The 25,000-nt window shown below is 48.7% G+C and overlaps 1 protein-coding gene across 1 annotated transcript in view; it reads left to right on the forward strand.

Moving 5' to 3' along the window:
* The window catches only part of LOC130379091 (netrin-1), a 62,223-nt gene that overhangs the window by 15,545 nt on the left and 21,678 nt on the right, over positions 1-25,000 (forward strand). The window contains exon 3 of the mRNA XM_056585689.1: positions 20,263-20,451. Coding sequence (XP_056441664.1) covers positions 20,263-20,451 — 189 coding nt within the window. The remainder of the gene's footprint in view (positions 1-20,262; positions 20,452-25,000) is intronic.

Consider the following 25,000-nt stretch of genomic DNA (forward strand, 5'->3'; position numbering starts at 1 on the left):
TCCCTGTCCCCTGACAGTATCCTTCCTGCCACAGTCAGAAGCGTCAGAGTCGGTTAGACAAAGTGCTGAGTTTTTGCTAGAAAACAGTTGAGTCTATAAAGACGTAAGGACTAAGGAAAATGCCCTTTGTAAGACGGCTGCTGATGTTGCAATCTGAGAGAGAGAGAGAGAGAGAGAGAGAGAGAGAGAGAGAGAGAGAGAGAGAGAGAGAGAGAGAGAGAGAGAGAGAGAGAGAGAGAGAGAGAGAGAGAGAGAGAGAGAGAGAGAGAGAGAGAGAGAGAGAGAGAGATGGTGGGAAGGAGGGAGAAAGAGAGAGAGAGAGCGAGGGAGAGGCCGAGAGAGACACACAGTGGTCAGTTTTACCCATATGCATATGGGGGGTGATATTGTTTTCCTACCTTAAAAGTGTGTGTGTTTGAGTGTGCATGCGTGGGTTTGAGAGAGAGCAAGAGAGCGCGCCTGTGTGTGTGCGTATGTGCGTGTATGCGCGCACGTGTGTGCATTTTCATGTCTGTTTGTGTTAATGTGGGTTTCGGTGCATGCCAGCGGGCCACAGTGTGCACCAACAAGTCTGCGTGCGTAAGTGCAAGTGTGTGCGCGCATATCCATGTGTGTCTACGTGTGCAGAGGTCAATTGCATATTGCCACAGCAAACCGCTGTGGTTGTGTGGTTGTGGAAGCGGTGCAGTGAAAACGTCTGCTGCCCCATCAGTGTCACAACCGATCAGAGGGGATTGGAGCAGCTGCTGTTATGTCATAGGCTGTTGTTCCTCCGAACCCGTCCCGCTTCTCCTATTTTAGGCTCGGGCGTCCAGCGTTCAGACAAAGCCAAGAGCTGTTGGTCAGCTGGAGCTGCTTCTCACAGTCCGGCTTGTTTTAATTCATTGTTTTGCTGCCAAACTATTCCACATCATCAGTTAGAGTCAGGCAACAGATGTCGCATTTAATTTATTTGATTTACTATTGTATCGTTATTATTATCATTATTATTATTATTAATAATAATAATAATAATAATAATAATATTACTATTATTATTAATAATATTATTATTATAATAATTATTGGTTTTGTATTTTATTGCTAATATCATTATTAATACTAGTTATATTATTATTATTGTTATTCGGGTTTTATTACAAATATAATTATTTGAATTGTGTATTATTATTATTATTATTCTTATTAATAATAATAATAATTATTATTATATTATCATAATTATCCACATTATCATCATGCCTATCATTCTAAGGAGTAGATCGGTTCGTTCCTAGATCATCTCCTGCTAGCGCTCTTCTGAAGAACATGTCTGCAGCTATGTGGTTGAGATCCAGTGACTCACGCAGCGCTGATGAAACATACAACATTCTTCTGTTTCTGGTTCCTAGGGGCACCATGAGGGTTTTAAGGGGAGCTGCATGCGCAACACATTATCATGGATTCCTTGATCCTTGATGCACTCTCTCGCTTTCTCTGAAGAGACTCGAGCTGAACCCGCTGTAAAAACCAACAAACACACAAACCCCACAACCAAAAGATATTGCATATTAACCTCCCCTATCTTAGGCTCACAGCTGTCACCAGGAGCAAGCCTCGAAGAACACAATGCCCAAAGACTCAAACTATATCCCCGACATATTCACAAAAGTTTCTCCATAGCACAACACAAAACTTAAGGAATATTGTTGCAAATATATCAAAATTAAAAATTAACGGATTCAGAATTCAGCCCAAAAAATATCTAGGTTCAGTTTTAATTTCTGTTTCAGGTGTTAATAAGAAGGGGGGGGGGGGGGGGGGGGAGTTAGCTAGCCATCTCACACCACAGCAGTGGAGCAGGGGAACTGAACAGACTGGTCCGGTGTGGAGGAGCTCAGGGCAGCGGCCGCTCATAATGCAAAGACTTCCCACCTGGATCCATCGGTCAATACTTCCTATACACCTACTATATACATGCTGTAGCGTGTGTATGTATACGTGTACACAGGTCGGTAAACCACGTAGGTCTCTGTTTGTCGGAGAGCCTCACCCTGGGTCAGCCGTAGCGTGAGAGCCGCATGTTGCTCAGCCCCGCTCTCCCATCCTTTTAAAAGGTCATCTTGTTCATCTGCAGTTGGTAGTTTGTTATGTTTTCCCCTCGGCTGACGGGCTGTCCCCCCCCCCCCTACTCGCCCGGCCCTGGCAGCATCCCCGGTTTCTCTCTCTGTCCTCCTGGGCTCATGTCACAGTGTGGCCCCTCGTCTACATGCAGCTCAGGCACCCAGGCAGTGTCAGCTGGTAGCAAGCGTGCACGAGAGTGCACGAGCACAAGAGGCCGTCCGTCTTCGTTTTCTTCTTCTTCTGGCTATTTATCCGTTTACAAGTGTCTCTTTTTTTCCAACCGAATCTCCAGTCAAATAATCAACCAGGCGTTCAGTGTTTCAACACAAATGTCCTCATGAGTAAATATATAATCGTGTTGCCGGCACCTTAGAATTCCTTTTTCCTGGCGCATCTTATCCCAGTCTCTTGAAGAAATATGAAATTAATATTTGTGTTTCTAAATGTTTAAGTGTTTCCCTAAATTCCCAATAAGACATTGCAATATCCAATAGCAGGATTCCAATAACGATGTTGACAACATACACACTAGTCATTAAGACGGAGAAGAAGAATCTGGTCCCATTGGGTCTGCGTAGGGTCTGTGTTTATCAGGGAGTGCAGGACCATAAAGCTTCGTTACCTGATAGATGGTAATCCCACGGAACATTCCGGACTCTTCCCTGATCTACAGATTTATCTGCCTAACCTCAAGGCACCAAGCGCTTGTGTGAAAGGTTTACAAAAGGAGGTGAGGCTGGGATGGCCGTCTCCCATTAAAAACACGTGTGGGGAACAAAGACTAGGGAAAAACACAAAAAGCACTAAACCAATCCTTTGTGTGTGTTGTTGGACCTTGTCTTTTACCGAGCTCATCCCAGAGTCAGGGCCTGTGTCGGCTTGACAACCGGGACAGACAGAGAGTAGAATCTAGCTCTGTGATGGTTGCCGGTCCGCAGGGCTCTTATTAAGAAGTCATCTCATCTTCACACCTTCTCTAACTCCCGCCTCCCACTCCAAAACGCCACTCAAACACCTCACGTTTGACTCTGTGCAGGTGCTTGTTTTAGTATTTCGTTTTCCTAACAGCGTTGGAATGGACCTGCTCTCTAATTGCGGCAGCTTTGTGTAATTAGAGTGATTCACAGCCCAATGAAACGGGGGATTCTGGGTACGAAAGCGGCGCCCGTCCTCCCGGACTGACAGCATCAGCCCCCCGGCTTGGCGGCTCCAGAGGAGTGCCCCCGCCAGGAGTTGTCAGGGCCCTGAGCGCGGTGAATCCCTGGTCCTCATGGCAACCAAACTTCAGCGTAAACAGACCAGAGGTGATGTTGAAACATGAGGGCCGACCCTCCGTTGTTCCTTCGTCGTGGTTCTGAGGGTTTGTGTGTGTGTGTGTGTGTGTGTGTGTGTGTGTGTGTGTGTGTGTGTGTGTGTGTGTGTGTGTGTGTGTGTGTGTGTGTGTGTGTGTGTGTGTGTGTGTGTGTGTGTGTGTGTGTGTGTTTTTTGGGGGTCCGCAGGCGAAGAAGGCTGGGTCAGATGACGTCTCCAGTATAAAACAATGGAGGAACAGAGCAGTGTTGTCGTGGCCCGGACAGCCGTGTTAATGGCGTTTTCCAAAGGAGACGTCAGCACACATCGAGGTGCGACGTTCCCCGAAGCCCCCAGTAATCACGTAGCCGCGCATGCGAGGTCGGGATGTATAAAAACCATCATGGCAGGGTCTGCCGCGAGGACTTGAAAAGGAGGCCCGCTGCTCCAGCGAACCAGCAGTCAAACACAATCTGTTCTTACGGCCTCGCCGCCAGCGGCCCACGCTAGCACCGCGGTAAACCCTGGCACGGTCACTCGCCCAGGAATCCCTGGCTCTCGCCCCCCTCCACATCCGTTCACACGTGAACCTTCCTCTCCCGGGCCCTGGGGGATCATGCCCCCCCCCCCCCCCCCCCAAGAGCGCTCACCTCTTTCTTCCTTGACGGACACAAACTGTCCGTCCAGCCTGCGCTTGTCGCGTCGAGTTCCCGCGCGGCGTGGCGAGCCGGCTAACGCTAATAGACACGTACAGTGAGCGCTCAGCGCCCTGTCCAAAGGCCCCTGCCAAACACCACGCGGCCCTTTCAGCCGGTATTATGTTATCACACACAGCCGGGCGCCATCCGGCCCGCCGCGGGCCCGGGAGGAGACAGCGCTCTGAGAGAGGTGCCTCCGTGCAGGCCAGTGCCACCACCCAACTGTCAGCTCCTCGGGCCCGCAGAGACAGCTGCTGGGAGCCCGTATTGTTCAGCGCAGGGCCCTTGGAATCCTTATTCAACCTAAAGACGCACACACACACACACACACACACACACACACACACACACACACACACACACACACACACACACACTCACACTCTTTTAATTGCTCCGAGGCTGAATGGAACCTGCCACCGTCAGCCTCAACCCATGGCATCTTTATGGCATAGCTCACACACACACACACACACACACACACACACAGACACACACACTCACACACACACACACACACACACACACACAGACACACACACACACACACACACACACACACACACACACCACACACACACACACACACACACCACACACACACACACACACACACACACACACACACAATACATGCGCAATGCCTGACAAACATACAAACACACATATATAGACATGCACACACAATACATTCACACACATAAACACACGCACGCACATACACTCCGAACCTCCGTGGCCCCAGACCCTTGGCCCTGACTCCGGGGCCCGCAAGACACCACTGTACGCCGCCACTCATTTGTCCAATCCCCTTCAATTGGAGGAGATGTTTTCCAGGCAGTGGTACTTTATCTTGGTATTACTCACCCAAATAAACCCACACACACATAAGCACATGTTTGCTTGCAGGCACACACACACACACACCACACACACACACACACACACACACACACACACCATATGCAATCATGCACACACACACACACACACACACACACACACACACACACACATACACACACACACACACACACACACACACATCACACACACACACACACCATATGCGAGCACACACACACACACACACACACACACACACACACACACACACACACACACACACACACACACACACACACACACACACACACACACACACACACACCACACACCTATAATTGCCTACACACACAGTCACATACATATTCCCAAACATGCACAAGCCCAGGCATACACACATGCTCTCTCAAACACACACACACACACACACACACACCCACACACACACACACACACACACACACACACACACACACACACACACACACACACACACACACAGACTCACATGCACAAAGCTTGCACTACTCAAACAAAAGGTTGTTGATTACTCAGCCAGCGGCTGGCCCACAGATCACAGGCCGATCCCGTTCCAAACTGGCCCATTATGAGAGCTCGGTATGGGGTGGAAGTGTTGCAGGGGCCCCACGGCAGCCTGTCTAAGTAGGGTTGAGGACCCTCATTGTGTTTGTGTGTGTGTGTGTTTGTGTGTGTTTGTGTATGTGTATGTGTGTGTGTGCGTGTGCATGTTTGTGTGCGTGTGTGTGCACGTGCGCTCCCATGCTGTGAAGCCTAATGAGGGGCAGGTCAGCCATTAAACGGGCGTTAATGCGGGAAATCGCAGGTCATTAGCCGGGTCTTTGTTGTTCTGACTCCATGTGGCTGGTTGAGCTGCTGCGCTAGGGAAGTCCTGCACAGCCCCCCCATGGGAAGCAGAGAGACGGACATCCACCAGCACATGGCTGCTGGCTCTGGAGCACAAGGACGGCGTTAATGCTGCCTTTAAATACATCATGTCAGGCAGAAATGCAGTCTGTAAATGCATGATGTAATGCGGTAATCCACTCTCTAAATGCACGTTGTGATGCTGTCATGCGGCCTGTAAATGCATCATGTAATGCATCTTGTGATGCAGCCTTTAAATTCACCATGTAAAGCATCATGTAATGCACCCTCTAAATTAATTCCGTAAGGTGTTTTGTTTTGACATTTGAGCTATGTCATCAAATACGGTAGTGGTTTAAATGTCTATGCTGACGTGTGTGCTGCTGGACAAAACAATTTGTTAATTACCAACTAAGAATAAAGACCTGCTTTCTTCATGGATGCCAGCAGAAAAGTATTTAAAACTATTCCCTTTTCAGGACTTATAACCAGCACACGCTGAACAGGGAATTCATATTTGTATAACATTACGAAAACACAACCATAACTTTTCTTTCAATCATTTTGGGCTGATCCACTGCATAAAGGTCAGTGTATCGCAAATCCCTCCCACATCACATCCCCCTGAGCTCCGGCTGACAGCTGCCCCTTTTTTGGGATGAATCATTTATACAAATACAAAAGTATAAATTTTTGTAATACCGAAAGTTTTTAAGGCTTCCACACTTCATCCGCACCCGTCCAGAAAAGGCAGTACATCACAGATCAGGCGTCGGGCTCCGCTGCAGCCTGCATGTACACAGTGGCCTGCGCTCCACCACTGAACCCTGCGCGGGGAGTCTTCTGACTGCTGAATTATGGAAGAGAGACAGCGGGGCATAAATAAACAGCTTAACTCACGTTAAAAAGAGGGGCGAGACGGTGGGGAGTAGCGCTGCCGGCTGGAGGGAACCTCCCGGCTTTGTGTACATATGGGATCTGCTGTCTGCGCTGGAGGACAGCATGAGGGTTATGTTGCTGAGCGTCATGGAGGTTGATTTGTCTGAGCAGAACCCTGAGACACAGAGAGAGCTGCCTGATGAACCGCAACGCACTCGGCCATCTGAAGCACTGTGCTGTTTACTTTTTCTCTTCTGTTTCTCTTCTTCATCTCTTCTTTTCTGTGTCTTTTTCTGTATCTCTTCATTTCTCTATCTCTTTCTGTATCTCTTCATTTCTGTATCTCTTCCTGAATCTCTATTTTGGATCTGTTACTGTAACTTTCTGTATCTTTTTTTTCTGTGTCTCTTACTGTAACTTTCTCTTAATTTCTGCATATCTCTCTGAATCTATTTCTCTATCCCTTTCTGTATCAATTTCTATCTCTTGTTTGTTATCAATTAATTTCTGTATCTTTTTATTTCTCAATCTCTTTTTTCTTTTCCATATATTTCTCAATCTCTTTTTTGGCCATCATCCTTTCTGTCCTTTCAGTATCTCGATTTATGTTTGTCATTGAGACTCTCTCTCTCTCTCTCTCTCTCTCTCTCTCTCTCGCTCTCTTATACATGCAAGGACTGGGGAGAAAAGTCCTTCTTTGGGAGCAGCGCAGGTGGAAGGGTTTAGCCAGGGTCAGTTGAGAGCGGGCAAGCGAGAGTGGAAAAAGTGTGGGGGGAGCAGGGGGAGAGGAAGAGAGAGAGGGGGGCTGGGGAAAGGGCGAGGGAGACCCAGAGGGCTCACAGGAGGCCAAAGTGCTACCGCTAATTGGGTGCAATAAGGAATTAAATTAGCCTGATATAATCTCTACAGTGGGCAGCCCGTACTCCTCTGCCTTTCAACCCCCCCCCCCCCCTCCCACACACACACACACACACACCAACAACACACACCACACACACACACACACACACACACACACACACACACACACACACACACACACACACACACACACACACACACAGTTTCCCAAGCACCCCTCCTCCCTTTCACTTCTGCCCTCCTTCCATCCTCTCCCTCACTCCCTCTCCCTCTCCTTTTCTCCCTCTCCTCCTCTCCCTCTCCCTCTCCCTCTCCTATCCCTCTCCTTCTCTCCCGCTCCTTCCTGTCTGACATCACTCCCGCCCCTCCGTTCTCAGGGTACTGCACGGACTACAGATGGCCAGAACCCATATATGCACACACACACGTGCACAAACACACACACACACGCACGCACGCACGCGCGCACGCACGCACGCGCGCACGCGCGCACACACACACGCACACGCACACACACAGATACATTCCTTATCAGAATGCATAGATCAAAATGTTACCATGAAGGAGGAAGGGGACGAAGCAGCAATTCAATAAATATATAAATTAATATACTTTTACTTTTCAGTTATATCTTTTCAATGTTTTAGGTCCTTTACCCTTTAGACAGATTAGATGCATGTAACATAATACACTGGGTTAGAATCAACAAATTGAATGTAAGATTATAAGTAAATACAACTTTACATTTCACAAAAAATGCGTTAATCATGAACAGGTCTCACATTTTTAAACAGAGTAATAAAAGATCACACACCCATTTAAAACAACAATTTGCATCACAATAAACAAACACACAACATTTGTTCATCATGAGGTTTTCACATCAGTCCTCCAGAGGATTCCTAAAATCCCTTCTGATCTCGTGTTTCTGGAAAGATGAATCATTAATTAAATTCACCGGTGAGGCATCCATTAAAAGGGCTGTTAAGTTCTATTTCATTCTTACTGACCGCCAGAGGCAGTGCTTAACACTGGATGTTATCCATCGCGCATGCGCAGGTCGAGTATTTAATATCAACAAAGTCACACTGTGACCGGGGATGACGTCGGGCCGCCCGTCTATATAAGGCCACGTCACTCTCCAAGATGTCCCTTGTATCTTCTCGCAGTAGCGAATACAGGTTAGAGTAAGAGATAAGCTTGAATAAAAGCAATATAAGCCGGTGACTCTTTGCTGGTAGCCCTGCAACCGCATGGTTGGAGCCACGAATTCGTCCTCCAAGGGCTGCGATTAGTCACGCACTGCTATGTTTGGAACGCCGCATACCGGTGTTTTCTCCGGTGAGCTCGGCTCACGCTAGACGATAGGACACAGCGTCTTCATCAGCTGTAGGGCTGCTAAGGTAAGTATTCTCTCTGTGTTAGCTTTAAAGTTAAGTAAGATAAGGGGATCCTGTTTTCCGGCAACCCGCTTAAGCTTACGTTTGTTTTGTTTGCCTCGCTGCATCGGAGATTGCCATTACCGGCGTCTGCTGCCTTTTGTGGCAACTTTCGTTTAAGTTCATTAAAGGCTCCAGAGTGTTTTCGCTCGTTTAGAGCGTGTACTCCCTTATTTTGAATTAAAGAGCAGAAGCTCCCCATTACGGTCGAGGCTAATGGGTAAATAAGAAAAATTAATTATTTTGAAAAAAAAAAAAACAGAACTCTGTTTTAGTTTGAGTTTCTTACATTGAGCAGTTTGCTGCACTTTTGTTAAATTATTACCGTTGGGTGCTTTCGCCTATTAAGTACTACTTTACTCTGGGAAAAGACTATTTTTTGATAGCTTATTTCCCCCAACAGTTAGGCTCACATGGTTGCCGCACTTGCATGGCTCCACTGCTAGCCCTAGATGGACATGATGAAGTGCCCCCGCATGCCTCGTGTGGTCCACCTGAGAGAGGGGCTGTCCGACAATCAGTTGTATGATTGCAGTTTCATGCCAAATGGGCTGAAAGTGGCAAGACTAGCCGAGGGTGGAAGGACCTCAGGTTGAAGGTGAGCTTCCCCGCCTGGAATAGAACCAGTGGTACGAGGTACGCTCCCCACCCAGGGCTGCCCGCCCAGGAAGAAGCTAGGAAGGGCTGACGGTAATGCTGCAAAGTGGACAAGCTAGTTGTCAGAGTTCGCTGAGATGAAGAGTTGCTCTATACCTTCAGGTGAGGTCAGGTTGGCTTCAATCTCTCAGGCTGAGGCTCCAACTACACCAGAATGGGACGGAGATGCTCTGTCTACGAGGGCTTCCTGTAGCCCGTTCTATGAAGACAGGGCCGGACAGGGCGAGGTAGAGCTTCTACCCAGGCTTCTGAAGGCGGCTCCCACATGTAGGGAGTGGGTCTAGGGCAGGCTCAGATGCTTCCCCGGCCACGGTTAAGCCAGTGGTCCGAATGGCACTGGCACGCTTAGGGGTTGGATGAGGCTCCAGCAGATATCGCCCCAGCTAGTGCATTCTTTAGGCGTGTTCCGCCACAAGATGTTTTTTCGGTGCCTCCCTCCCAGCCATATATTGAGAGCTTCACAGATGCTGCCAGACCCCAGATCTCTATCTCATCACACCAAGTGACAGCAGGGCCTTGGCTTCAATGCAGAATGCCAGCAAGCATGGACTTGACCGAATTCCAGCCTAGAGGCCGACCATTGCCTCCCTCATTGGAGGCACCAGAGGAGGTGTTGAGGCCGAATGCTCGCTGTCCCAGGCCACAGTGTCGCATCACTGATGACCTAGTTAACAAGAGGTGCTATGACACAGCGGCACGTATGGGCCGTATCGGGAACTCCTTGTCCCATTTGATATTGGCCCTGTCTCAGTCCTTGCAATCATCCAGTGTAGATGCTTCAGTGCAGAGTCTAAGTGACACTCTTTGCAGGCATTTGCCTTCATGACCAGAGAGCTTGGTAGGCTGGATGGCGTCGCTTACCGCTGGCCCGCCGCCAGGTAGGCTGGCCCAGTCCCCATTATCAGAGCCATGCCGGAGGACCCTCCGCAATCTCCCCGTAGTTCCGGGAGAGCTGTTTGGCCCAGCAGCACAACAGGCCTTGGATCGTAGGAATCCAGGCTAACCAGACACGGCAGCAGTTTGCTAGCCTTCTGGGAGCTGCATCCCTACCGAGGCAGCAGCCTCCACAAGGTTATGAGCACCAATTCGTCCTCTGCCGCTAGCACGTCCTAGTGGTTATTCCAGGGACCTCACCAGCTCCTGAGCGACCCTATCAACCCCGTCGGGCCTCCCACAAGGCCAGCACCACAGGCACAGAGGGGTCGGGGGTCGGGGTTTCCCCCTCCAGGCCCCCAAGAGGGCGTGGGGGCAGGTACTGACGGCTCATGGCCGGGCGTCGGGCGCTTCACCCAGCAAGCACCTAATCTGCTGGGGAAGTTGCACTACAGACCCTTGGGTGGTGACCACGCTTTCCCAAGGGTACAATCTCCAATTCCGACGCCGGCCCCCAGTTTTCAGGGGGATCAGACTGACTATAGTCAGCGATCCCACAAGGCGACAGGCCCTCAGCCAGGAGGTATCCACCCTCCTGGAGAAGAAGGCCATCGAGATCGTAGATCCTCAGACACAGCAAGGGTGGGTTTTACTCAGTGTACTTCTTAGTTCCAAAAAAAAGAGGGTGGGTTTTCGCACCTATACTGGACTTACGAGGGCTGAACAGTTTTCCTGAAAGTATTGCCCTTTCACATGCTAAAGACAGCGGAAGTGCTCCAGGGGCCGTCGCACGGCAAAGCTGGTTCACATCAATAGATCTAAAGGATGCATATTTTCACGTTCCGATAGCACCACATCACAGGCCATACCTCGCTTTGCATTCGAAGGGCGGGCCTACCAGTACAGGGTCCTCCCATTCGGGTTATCCCTAGCCCCACGGATCTTCACAAGGTGCATGCGGGCAGCGCTCGCACCAATGCAAGCCACCGGAATACAAATCCTCCCTTATCTGGACGATTGGCTTATTTGCGCTCCAACCCGGCAACAGGCAGAGCAGGACACCACAGCCCTCCTAGGCCATGTGGAAAGGTTGGGTCTTACAGTCAATTACGGCAAAAGTTGTCTAATACCCAGCCAACAGGTACTGTTCCTTGGCATAACCCTGGACTCCGTCCAAATGCTTGCCTTCCCGTCTCCACGGCGGGTAGAGGCCATACTCCAGATCCTCCTGCATTTTCGGGAGGACAGGAGGGTAAGGTACAGCCTTTCCTCAGGCTGTTGGGAATGTTGACGTCAGTAACGTCAATAGTGCCACTGGGCCTCCTTCACTTGCGGCCGTTCCAAGTTTGGACCAATGGCCTCCACTTAGATCCAAGGTTGCACGGATCCAGGAAGGTCAGGGTGTCCAGTCAATGCCTCTTGGCATTACAACCCTGGAGACGCAGGGCATATCTTGTCAAAGGTGTCGCACTAGGTTCGATCTCCCTCACGCCGCGAAGTGGTGGTGACCGATGCTTTCGCTCTCTGGCTGGGGGCAGTGTGGCAGCACAGGGCAGTGAGAGGGCTCTGGAGTGCGCCGCACAGGACACAGCACATAAATGTGCTCGAGCTCCGTGCTATTTATTTAGCGCTCCACCAATTCCTGCCATATTTGAGGGGCAGACATGTTCTGGTACGATGCGACAACAAGTCAGCTGTCTACAATGTGAACCACCAAGGGGGCACAAGGTCGGCTCAGTCATTACAGGTTGCACAGCAACTTCTTGTATGGGCTCTCCCTTACTTTTCCAGCCTCAGGGCTATGTACCTTCCAGGGCCACAGAATACGGTGGCAGACTTTCTTTCACGCCAGAAACCTCGGTCGGGGGGAGTGGCGACTCCACCCAGAGGTAGTAGAGGCAATTTGGAGCAAATACGGCACAGCAGAGGTAGACCTGTTTGCTTCAGAGTCCACAACACATTGCCCTCCTCTGGTTCTCTCTGTCAGAGACGAGTCCGATGGGACAGGATGCCTTGGCACATCCATGGCCACGTCAACTCCTTTATGCCTTCCCCGCCATTTCCACTGATAGGGTTAACTCTACACAGAGTTCAGAAGGGGAACCACAGGCTCCTGCTGGTTGCCCCAAACTGGCCAGGGAGACCTTGGTTTCCAGTAATGTACAGGCTGCTAGACGGAGATCCATGGTGCCTGCCGAAGAGGCGGGACCTGCTCTCACAGCTGGGGGGGCACATCTGGCACCCCAGACCAGAGTGCCTGCAGCTATGGGTTTGGCCCTTGAGGGGCCTGATCCACTTATAATGGAATGCGACCAGGAGGTAGTTCAAACCATTATGGACTCAAGAGCTCCCTCCACCAGGGCACTTTATGCTAACAGGTGGAAGATATTTGCAAAGTGGTGTGAGGTACAGAAAGAGGTACCGGAGTGTTCCTCAGTGCCAATGATACTGCGTTTTTTGCAGTCCTTACTGGAAAGGAAGCTATCTGCTTCCACTTTAAGAGTCTATGTGGCTGCCATTTCATCCAGGCACATTAAGGTTGATAGCCGGACGGTGGGGTCTCATTCTTTGGTGACCCGATTTCTTAAAGGAGCCCAGCGGAGGAACCCCCCACGGGCTGTCAAGGTTCCCTCATGGGACCTACCTCTGGTACTTGGGGCCCTCCGTCTCCCCCCGTTTGAGCCCCTGGACCAGGCGCCACTGAAATGGCTGTCGGCGAAGGTGGCCTTTCTTCTGGCGATCGTGTCAGCCAAGCGTGTGAGCGAGCTCCATGCGTTGTCAGTGAGTGAAGAGTGTATACGCTGGAACTCAGATGGCACAGGGGTGGCACTGTGGCCTAACCCATCTTTTTTTCCAAAGAGGCTGTCTTCGGCCCACTATAATCAGGTCATAGAGCTAGCAGCTTATGGCCCCTCACACCCACCGGATGAGGAAGCTAGTTCAGCAGAACTACTCTGCCCGGTGAGAGCCTTGAGATGTTACATACAGGAAACTGCCGGTTTTCGTCAGTCTGATGGCCTGTTTGTCTGCTACGGGGGCCCGAGGAAGGGGCAAGCGCTGTCCAGACAGAGGCTTTCGAAGTGGGTGGTGGAGGTAATTGAGGAGGCATACAAGTCAAGAGGACTGCCTTTGCCTCTTAAGATCAGAGGCCATTCCACCAGGAGTGTCTCCACCTCCTGGGCAGCACTACGAGGAGTGCCTCTAGGTGAGATTTGTGCCGCGGCCCTCCTGGGCTTCAGCGTGCACCTTTGCCCGATTTTACAGGGTCAATGTAGCTGCTCACCACGCAGTGGCTGCAGCTGTTATTCAGGAACCCTCAGGCCCTTCCTAATAGGTGGGTACAGGATTCCTCGTGACTACGTTGGTAATAGTCATCCAGTGTTAAGCACTGCCTCTGGCGGTCAGTAAGAATGAAATAGAACGAGAGTTACGTATGTAACTACGGTTCTATGAATTCTGGATGACCGCCAGAGTTCTCTGTCACTCCGGAATCTTGCGAGAAGATTCTGAAGGGACATCTTGGAGAGTGACGTGGCCTTATATAGACGGGCGGGCCCGACGTCATCCCCGGTCACGTGTGACTTTGTTGATATTAAATACTCGACCTGCGCATGCGCGATGGATAACATCCAGTGTTAAGCACTGCCTCTGGCGGTCATCCAGAATTCATAGAACCGTAGTTACATACGTAACTCTCGGTTTGCGCTGTTAGAGTAACAGAGCATCCAGGAGACACATTACTGAGCTGTGAAGAGCAGTATATGGTGTCATCTCCACTTTCATGGGCCCTTAGTTGCCCTCAATTAGGTCATTGTTTATTTGGGATTCCCCGGCTCTGCCATGCCAGTGTCTGGTTCAACAAACACAAGAGACAAAAGGGAATATTGTTCCAGGACGAGGAGCAAAGCAAACAGTGCCGCTGGCTCCAGAAAACAGGATGCGCTTACATTAATTGATGCTGCAGAATGGATGGGTTTATTGGTCGGTGTTTGACAGAGAATGACATATATACTGTTCTTTGGCATGGTTACAGAGTAAACACAAATAACGCCTCGCCGCTTGTGTGGGTTGTAAGGGCTTTTTGTTAGACAATGCACAAACTATAAATGTAAGTTTAGCATTGTTTGAGTTGTGGTGAAAACAATCAATGAGGGATGCTTACTCTCTCTCCCTCTCTCTCTCTCTCTCTCTCTCTCTCTCTCTCTCTCTCTCTCTCTCTCTCTCTCTCTCTCTCTCTCTCTCTCTCTCTCTGCCTCTGTGTGGTCTCTGCATGCTACACCATAGCCCATAGCCAACATAATAAATGATTGGAATTTAAATGGTTTGGTGTTCTGTTTTGTTTTAAATCCATGCCAAGAAACACATCAAACGTGAATGTTGGACAAGCAAATACACAGAAAACATTTTTATTTGTGACCTTTGCACTTTGGATTAAAAGTAGAAAAAAAGAAGAAGTGAGATGGAAAATGTGCAAAAGCATGACAGCTGCACATGAAAATCATTATCATATCACTTTATCTTAAGTTGTAAAAACATTGATGATCTTTCTATCCATCTCCATATCTATATAAATGTTATCCCATCCATCTTCTACTCATTTTGTACATTAAGTGAACAAAGTACAGCATATATGCAAGTGTTCCTGGTGACTCTCCAGTCAAAGATAATCAGATTAATTTAGTGTTGTGTGGGTGGATCATTGTGTCACAGGGGCCCCTCACGTTTGACACGCACATCTTTGTGTGTTTTTTATTTTGTGTGTGTGCGTTTTGCCATGAGAAGCAGTGGCCCTGCCAGCAACTCCTGCATGTGTGTGTGTTTCCTCAGAGGCCCCCAGGGGCCCGCGGCAACTCCTTAGCACACTGACCAGGAGCCTGTGTGTGCATGTATGTGTGTGTGTGTTTGTTTGTGTGTGTGTGTGTGTGTGTGAGTGTGTGTGTGTGTGAGAGAGAGTCTCTGTCTTTCTGTGTGTGTGTATTAGAAAGAGATAGAGAGAGAAAGAGAGAGAGAGTGAGAGAGAGAGGGTGAGAGGGAGACAGATAGGGAGACAGAGAGAGAGTTACAGAATAAGAAGTAGACAAGGAGTGAGCGAGAGTTGTGTTTTACAGGCTGCCATGTTGTACCACGCCACACTGTATAAGGAATGGCATTGCGTTGTTATGAACATCCAGTGACATAGTTTATAAAAAACGTTGTAAAGATATGTCAACATAAATATATCCAAATAGTCCATGAATGTATTCAATCTCTCTCTCTTTCTTTCTCACACTCTCTCTCTCTTTCTCTCTCTATGACACACACACACACACACACACACACACGCGCACACACACACACACACACACACACACACACACACACACACACACACACACACACACACACACACACACACACACACACACACACACACACACACACACACACACACACACACACACACACATTCCCTCTCCCTCTCACTCTCCCTCTCTCTGCATGATATCTCTACTCTTCTCTCCACCCACCAACTTGAACACCTTCCGAAAAAAGACAGGGCAGAGTCAGCCGATACCCAATATTTATTATTTTATTTTCTCCTCAGGGGTTTGAAGAGGTAATCTGATTAGAGTATCTGGGGGCGCCCGTAGGATTAAAAGTAAACTGCTCATGTATGGGGTCTCCGCTCGGTGTTTGTTTAAAACCCAGGGGCAGTGGGCCAGACCCCCTGGTGTTGTGTGTGGCTCTTCCTAGCTGTTTGGGTAAAGAGCAGGGGATGGGGGGGGCTGTTTGTCTGTCTGTCAGCACCGCACTAAACCTGGACATTAATAGACGACTGGCCTTTGTCCCGGCCCCGGTCGTCGGGGACGGAGTTCGGCTTTGCGTTGTCTCAACATGATATTGTGAAGAAAACTCAGTTCAGGCCGAGTGATCCATCACAGCCTTTAGATGACACAATCTCCATATTTGTATATTACTTGCTCTTTCCCAGATGGTATTCTCTGGACTAAAAATAAGCTTGGTGCAGCGATATGTCAGCCGCTGACCCCGGGCTGCCTCGGAGCGAAGCCGTCCTGTGAGCATCATCCCTTAAGTGTCGAGCTTATCGCGAGTCACTCAAGCTTAACCCCGACTCCTGCTCCCACAGCTGAACTTTCCTGCTAATTAGCCGAGGCAATCCTTTACTTTGTATCGCCAAGACGACCCCAGTCAGTCAATGAGCACCGGGAATCTATCGGGGGGGGGGGGGAGTCAGAGCGATTTCGTGGGTTTTATGCGGAGGTACGCTCAGCCCTGAAGCGTTGTTTACGTCTTCTGTTCAGCATTATTGGTGAGGCGCGGGAATCAGTGACCAGTCCTAAACCGGCACTTCCTGCTCAATGCGTCGGTGGGATGCTAAACGGCATTAGCATTGAGTCATGATGGCTCTGTGGCATGTTGGTTTTGATTCCATCACGTTACAGGAGGTTCTGGGGGGGCTCTGGGTATGATGTGCTTAGCTTTATCCGGCTAGCAAATTACACTTGTTTTAAAGGGATCTATTTACATCACCTGGGGGTGGTGGAAATTGTCCGGTTGCCATGGCAGTTCATTGGGAAGCAGTTAACTTCATTATGGGAAAGGGAAAACGGTTTGTGTCCGGGGTTTTAAAGCAACATTTGTACTCCTTGGATCATGAGATTAAGGTGAAACTCTATAGCTTATGAAAAACATTGGCAGAATAAAATCAATAAAAAAAGACAAAGCTGACTGCCCAGTTCTTCCATGTGGACCAACCTTTATTGATATGATTGATCTAGTATCCTTTGATTAGAGAGGCTGTGCATGTCACAGACATGACCTTGTGTGTGTGTTGGTATATACGTGTGTGTGTGTGTGTGTGTGTGTGTGTGTGTGTGTGTGTGTGTGTGTGTGTGTGTGTGTGTGTGTGTGTGTGTGTGTGTGTGTGTGTGTGTGTGTTTGTGTGTGTGTGCGCCAACTATCCTCCATGCATCTTGCTTCCTGGCAACTTGGTTTAATGGCTAATGACATTTAATGAATTATCATTAACATTATCCCATAGTTAGATAGAGAGACAGACAGACAGACAGACAGACGCAAATCAAAAAGTAAAGCCAGTGTGTGCATTCCAGTGGTGTATTGTAGCAGAGGGTATAGGTGAGTGGAGACCAAGTGTGTTGTCAATCTGCTGCCATTATCTGAGGTGTTATCCCACGGGACCCGATACCTCCCAGACACAATTGCGATCATCTCCCTGCCTTATAGTTGTCACCTCCGTCAGCCCCCCCCCCCCCGCCCTGCTAGAAACCCACACTTATGTCATTGTGCTGTGGTGTGAAGAGGATGTTGTTCCTGTACTCAGTGAAAGAGTATATAGTGCTTATAGAATATAGACAGGAGAGAGAGAGAGAGAGAGAGAGAGAGAGAGAGAGAGAGAGAGAGAGAGAGAGAGAGGGGGAGGGAGAGAGAGAGACGAGAGAGAGATGAGGAGGAGAGGAGAGAGAGTAGAGAGAGAGAGAGAGAGAGAGAGAGAGGAGAGATGAGATTGAGAGAGGAGAGAGAGAGAGAGAGAGAGAGAGAGAGAGAGAGAGAGAGAGAGAGAGAGAGATGCCCGTCAGCCTGAGGCTGTCCAGCCCCTGTGTTTCCGACCTGCTTGACTCTCCATCGTAATCCAAACTATCTCCAGGAAGACTGGGGGATAGCTTTCACCATCGGCAGCCATGCCCCCGGGCCAGGGACACTCACAGAGGTAGAGAGACATAGAGACGGACATACAGAGAGATAGGAGAAAGTCAGGGAGGAAGAGAGAGCGCACGGCAGAGAGAGCATGAGACAGAGCGGTAGGAAAAGAGGAAGAAAGACAGAGAGAGAGAAAGAGACCTGACCAAAGAACACAGGTCCTCAAGTGACAGCTCTTTCCTCTCCTCTCAGGGGACTATCAATATGCTCATTGTCTTGTTGGGAGCAGGGCTGTTTACAGACACTGGGTCTGGGGAAACCGAACATGAGACGTGTTGAGGAGACACAAGAAGAAGGGAAGGCTCAAGGGCTGTAGGTCAGAGGGCGTTTCTCTAATCACGTCTCGATAGAGCCTAATATCAGGGGCAGGAGCCCTTCCGTTCAACTGAAAACGGAAACGGAAACGAAAAGGGTCAACTTGTCAAGCCCCCCTGGGTCAACAACGGACGACAAACTAGGAGCAGAGAGAGTTGGTAGAAAAGATATATATACTGCTCATTAAGGCCACTACCAGGAATAAGAGACTGATATGCTGTGTGTGTGTGTGTGTGTGTGTGTGTGTGTGTGTGTGTGTGTGTGTGTGTGTGTGTGTGTGTGTGTGTGTGTGTGTGTGTGTGTGTGTGTGTGTGTGTGTGTGTGTGTGTGGTTCATGTGATAGTGTATCCTTTGTGTACATTTGAGAAAATACATTGTAATTAGTTCCTTGGAGTGAAGCAAAGGGGTCTACAGGCTCACACACACAACACACTCCCACACACAGGGACACACACGCACACACACACACACACACACACACACACACACACACACACACACACACACACACACACACACACACACACACACACACACACACACACACACACACACACACACACACACACACACACAATGACACACATACACACAAACACACAGATACCCAGCAGCAGCAACAGCGGTACAGTGTAAAGGAAGTCTGGTGTGTGTGTGTGTGTGTGTGTGTGTGTGTGTGTGTGTGTGTGTGTGTGTGTGTGTGTGTGTGTGTGTGTGTGTGTGTGCGTGTGTAAATAATTCATAACTGTGTGTCTGTGGCTCGTCGGACGGAAGGCCCTAATGAAGCCGACAGCGTCTGATTTACTTTCCCCTGCCAAGACATCATGAATAAACATCAGCCGGGCTAATTAAACCCCAGCGCTGCGCTGGCTAGAGTAGCGCCGTCGTTATCAGTAAACAAGTAGCATAGATGGCTCTCTCTCTCTCTCACAATTCCACACTCCCAGGGATTTGACGGCAGCAGCAGAATAGCAATAGCAGAGGCGAGAGGTTCTGCGCTACATGGGTCTTCAGAGACTCACTAGTGCTAGCGGAAGGAAAGAGCAAGGGAACATTTTCCAGGATCGTTTATAATTGCCGGGGAGTGAAGGAGAGGAACTGGGTAGATAGTGGAGAGGAACTTGGTAGAGTTGTTGTGTAGCTGCCATTCCTTGAAAGAGGTGTTCTTCTTCCCTTCTTCTTGGCATTGGGAAGCCCTTTGACACTATACGAGCTAAGGGTATGGTACTTAGGTACTAGGATTTAACCCTGACTTACCCTTACAAACCTTGGAGCTCTAACTAATCAAATCTTAATACAAACAATCTAATCTTATCTAATACGATCAGATGGAATCTCATCTAGTGTAATCTAAACTAATCTGGTGTAATCAAATATCCTTTATTCTAATGTATTCTAACATTATCGAGTATAGTCCACTCTAGTGTAATCCAACCTAATATACTCTAGTCTAATCGAATCAACTTTCATCTGGTCTAATCTGCTCCAGCCTAATCTGTCTACTCTAGGTAATGTAATCAAATCTAGCCTAATTGTATCTAGTCCACTGTACTCTAGTCTAGACGATTCTACTCTAGGCAACTCAGGTCTCGACTACTCTAGTCGACTCTAGTCTTGACTGCACTACTCTAGGCTACTCTAGTCTTGACTGCTCTACTCTAGTGGACTTGTGTCTAATCGAATGCGTTCCTCCCCAGCGTGTAACTGCAACCTGCATGCCCGGCGATGCCGGTTCAACATGGAGTTGTACAAGCTGTCGGGGAGGAAGAGCGGAGGAGTCTGCCTCAACTGCCGCCACAACACGGCCGGGCGGCACTGCCACTACTGCAAGGAGGGCTACTACCGGGACCTGGCCAAGCCCATCTCCCACCGCAAGGCCTGCAAAGGTACGCTCTCCCGCCCGCTGCTCGCTTTGCCCCGGCGTTCAGCAGCTCCCCACTTTGATCCCTCCCTCCCATCCGGAGAGGGGAACGTTTGAGGTCAGCAAGTGAGACGCTGCCCACAATGTGGTATGAGTTTGGGGCTACATGCGCTCGCCACACACACCCACACACACAAACACAGAGACACACGCACACACACACACACACACACACACACACACACACACACACACACACACACACACACACACACACACACACACACACACACACACACACACAGACACATGCACAAACACACATACAAGTGTTAGTCCTTACATTCCTGAGTCTCTCTCTCTCTCTCTCTCTCTCTCTCTCTCTCTCTCTCTCTCTCTCTCTCTCTCTCTCTCTCTCTCTCTCTCTCTCTCTCTCTCTCTCTCTCTCTCTCTCTCTCTCTCTCTCTCTCTCTCCCTCTCAGCGGGAATGAGCTCGGGGTGTGTTAGGATAGTGCGGGTTGGGGGGGGGGCGGAGGGGCGGGGTTAGCCGCCCTTGTATTGACAGTGAGTTATTTGGCTTGGTTTAAAGAGGGGAGATGGGGGGTTGACACTGACAGGAAAAGCAAAACAAACAGAGCGGAGGTGTGAAGTGATCCCCGCTGGAGGTCAGGGGTCAATGAGACCAAAGAGTTGATCCAAGCAGAGGAGAAGAAAGGTTTGGGAGGGAGAGAGATTATTCTGTCTCTATTTTTAAGTCAATTTGACATACACTAAATTGACATATTTGATTGCAATGTCGTAATGTTACACTGCTTTGTATACATAAGCTTCCCGTGCCTTGAAAAGCACTTTGAATTGAGTTTCATCGAATTGAATTGAGAGTGAGAGAGAAAGAGAGAGCTGTGGAGGTGCAGCAGTGGGAGATGAACACACAGGGCCGAGTGGGATAGGTCTGGGCGATCGCTACGCATCTGCTATGGTGTGGGGGCGGGTGGCGTGATGTAGGGTGACAAATGGGAGGAGGTGGGAGGCTGGTTCACCTGAGGGAATTCAGGAAGGGCCTAGAGAGAGGAAGGAAGGAAGGAAGGAAGGAGGAGGAGGAGAAAGGACCACACCTCCACACAGGTGTGGGCTTCCTCTCTACTCCCCCCCTCTCTGCTCCCCCCCCCCCCCCAGCCAATAAGGGTCAGAGAATGGAGGGGTGCGGGTGGGTGGGCGGGGCAGGGGACCCCCTCCTGTGGATAGAAGGAGAGATAACAGGAGCAGAAGCCCAGTGTAACAAGCCTGGACTGCAGCTCTACACGCACACACACACACACACACACACACACACACACACACACACACACACACACACACACACACACACACACACACACACACACACACACACACACACACACACACACACACACACACACAAACTCATGCATTCACACCTATCCGCGTATGTGCCCACATACATATGAGTGGGCGCACACATAAACAAACAAATAGAAACCCACACTCACACACACACACTGTCGCATGCACAGACACACACACACACACACACACACACACACACACACACACACACACACACACACACACACACACACACACACACACACACACACACACACACACACACACACACACACACAAACACAGACACACAGGCGTAAAAGACACATTTACAAACAAAGATGATCTTACATCTCAGACGCATCTCAGAACACAGTCTCCCGGTGATGGCTCCTCCTCTGTGTGCTTCAGATTGCTTACTTCCAAGGGCGGCCCTATCGAAATATTAGCTGCCCGATGACAGTCTCAGCCGGCGGTTTCCCACATCATCTCCCCAGGAAGTAAATAAACAAACGGACCAATCAGTCAGCTTGACACAAGGCATTTGTGTGAAGTTAAAACATCGCTGGAGGAATGCCATGTTGGTTTAGAAGAGACAAGCCCAGTTGAAAGACGCGCTCTGTTTTCATCTGTCACCTCTGCTCGGTCCTGTGGTTTCAGTCTTCTTCTTTTTTCCGGGACTTCAGGTTCATATTTGTTTAAATGTGATCACGTTCAGAACCGTCAGTTAGTTACTGTGCCTTCTGTTTCAGGACCAACGTCAACCATTTAACAGTTAAACGTATACTCTCACCTCTGAAAACCCCAAACGACAATTCCTTAGCATTTCACGCGTAGATTAAACAAAGCCTGCATTAAAAGCCGGCATTCAATCTCTAACCGCATTCAACCGCTAGATGCATGTGACATCCTCTGCATGAACACTCCTTTATAAGAAAATACAACAGAAAACCCAACAAGAAGCCCCCCCCCACACGCACACACACACACACCACCCCATCCATTCATCTGCTGACGAACGACATGGCTAAAGTGACTATAACACCTTGGCGGTGTGTCTGGCCCCATTCCTCTTTCAGCTCGGAATGCAAACATACATATATCATCCCAGAGACACCGTGTAGCATTAACCCCTACGCTTTGCTATGGCTAGCCGGCTAGCTAATATGAAGGTGGGGTGGTGGGGTTTAACCTCTTTCGGTTTTGGGCTGTTTTATCATCCCTCATTGTGTGTCCCAGACTTAATTCGTACAGCATCCCATAATAATCCACTCCCCTGGGAGATAGAGGGTGGTGTGGGTTAGATGACTGGAGGTGCAGTGAGTTTTATCGCTGCTTTAAATAGAATCAAATAAATATTTATATTTATATTCACTTTTATCAAAGTGTTATTTTCACTCACACTGATAAATGTGTGTCAGGCAGACAGGCGTTAAAGGAGGAAAGGATCCCATATTATTGACCACAGGAAAAACCGCTAACTATGAGGTTGTGAGGAATTCATATTTGAAGCTTCATTTGCCTGCGCGCTGTCAAGATGGAACTGGTTGTTGGGGGACAAGGTTTGCTATGCATGTATTATAAACTCTCTTCTGATGCTCCACCGCTGCTTATTGAAAAATAAAGTAACAAATCATTCACCACCATGCAGTTTACCACTCTGTCGTGCCCGTCTATACCAACTCTGCTTCGCTTGTTTTCTATCTTCATGATAACATATTTCTTGATCAGCACAATTAGCTAAAGTCGCAGTTTAAATTACTGAATGTATTAAAGGAAAATTATTTCTAAATTGAAATTACCTGCATGGCATCATCAGCGGCTTTATCATTGTTAACCTTTTCATTTTCAAACATACACACACACATGCAACATCAATAAGATCAGTTATGAAAGCGGTTATGCTTGTTATGTTGACTGTAGGCCGTACAGTGTGCGTCTTTTCCAAATGTTTCCGAAAACACACACACACACACACACACACACACACACACACACACACACACACACACACACACACACACACACACACACACACACACACACACACACACACACACTCATATAAACACACACATACACAGACACAGACACAGAAATACACCTACACACAGACACACACACACACACACACACACACACACACACACACACACACACACACACACACACACACACACACACACACACACACACACACACACACACACACACACAAACAAAGACACACACACAGTGTCACACACACACACACACACACACACACACACACACACACACACACACACACACACACACACACACACATACACATACACATACACACACACACATATACCCACAAACACACCTCCACATGGGTCTTCAGCTTGCCTGGGCTCTTTCCATTCGCTGGCCTCCCATCTGACTATAAACACATTTCATCATCATTCATACAGAAAAAAAACATGTCAGTGCCTTTGTTCGGTGCTATTTCTGAAACTTGCCAGAATTCGCCCGCACCAGCCCCCCTCTACCCCTCCAGCCGTCCACACTAAGGTGATCATAAGCAAAGCAGCGCTGTACAGTGATACTGTAGTTTGTGATTACATCCACGCTGAATTACATCTGGTATCTCTGCTAAGTACCTCCACTCTGACAGAGGTTAGGCTTACCAAGTGCACCTCGTCTCTGGAGCCAAGGGAAACAATCTGAAAAACTTTATTTGGATATGACAAACATATGTGCAATATAATGTTCTCTCTTACTCTCTGCCTCTCTCTCGTTTTATATTTATTTGTGCGGTCTCTCTATATATATGTTTGAAGTCTTTCTCTCTTCCTTTGTATTTGTTTACTATACCTCTATCTCTCCATCTCTATCTGTTTGTTTGCTATGTCTCTATTGCTCTCTATCTGCATATTATTGTTCTGTCTCTCTATATATCTGTATTTGTTTTCTGTGCCTCTCTCTCTCTCTAAGGATTTCTCTGTCTCTCTCTCGCTTTCTGTATTTGTTTGCTATGTCTTTCTCTCTGCATATATTATCTCTGTCTCTTGCTCCCTCTCAGTCATCTCTCTCCTCTACCTGCACAGAGCAGTCTCTCTGTGAGCCCATTCCTCGGTCCCGAGCTCTCAGGTTCACAGAACCATAAGTCCCCGTAGCTCTCGAAGGAGATCCAACTGCAGAACTAATTGCTCACTGTCATGCAGACTGCAGCATGCAACATGTACAACACTGACGTCAAG

This window comes from Gadus chalcogrammus, chromosome 3 (genome assembly GCF_026213295.1).
Source record: "Gadus chalcogrammus isolate NIFS_2021 chromosome 3, NIFS_Gcha_1.0, whole genome shotgun sequence".
Classification (NCBI taxonomy): domain Eukaryota; kingdom Metazoa; phylum Chordata; class Actinopteri; order Gadiformes; family Gadidae; genus Gadus; species Gadus chalcogrammus.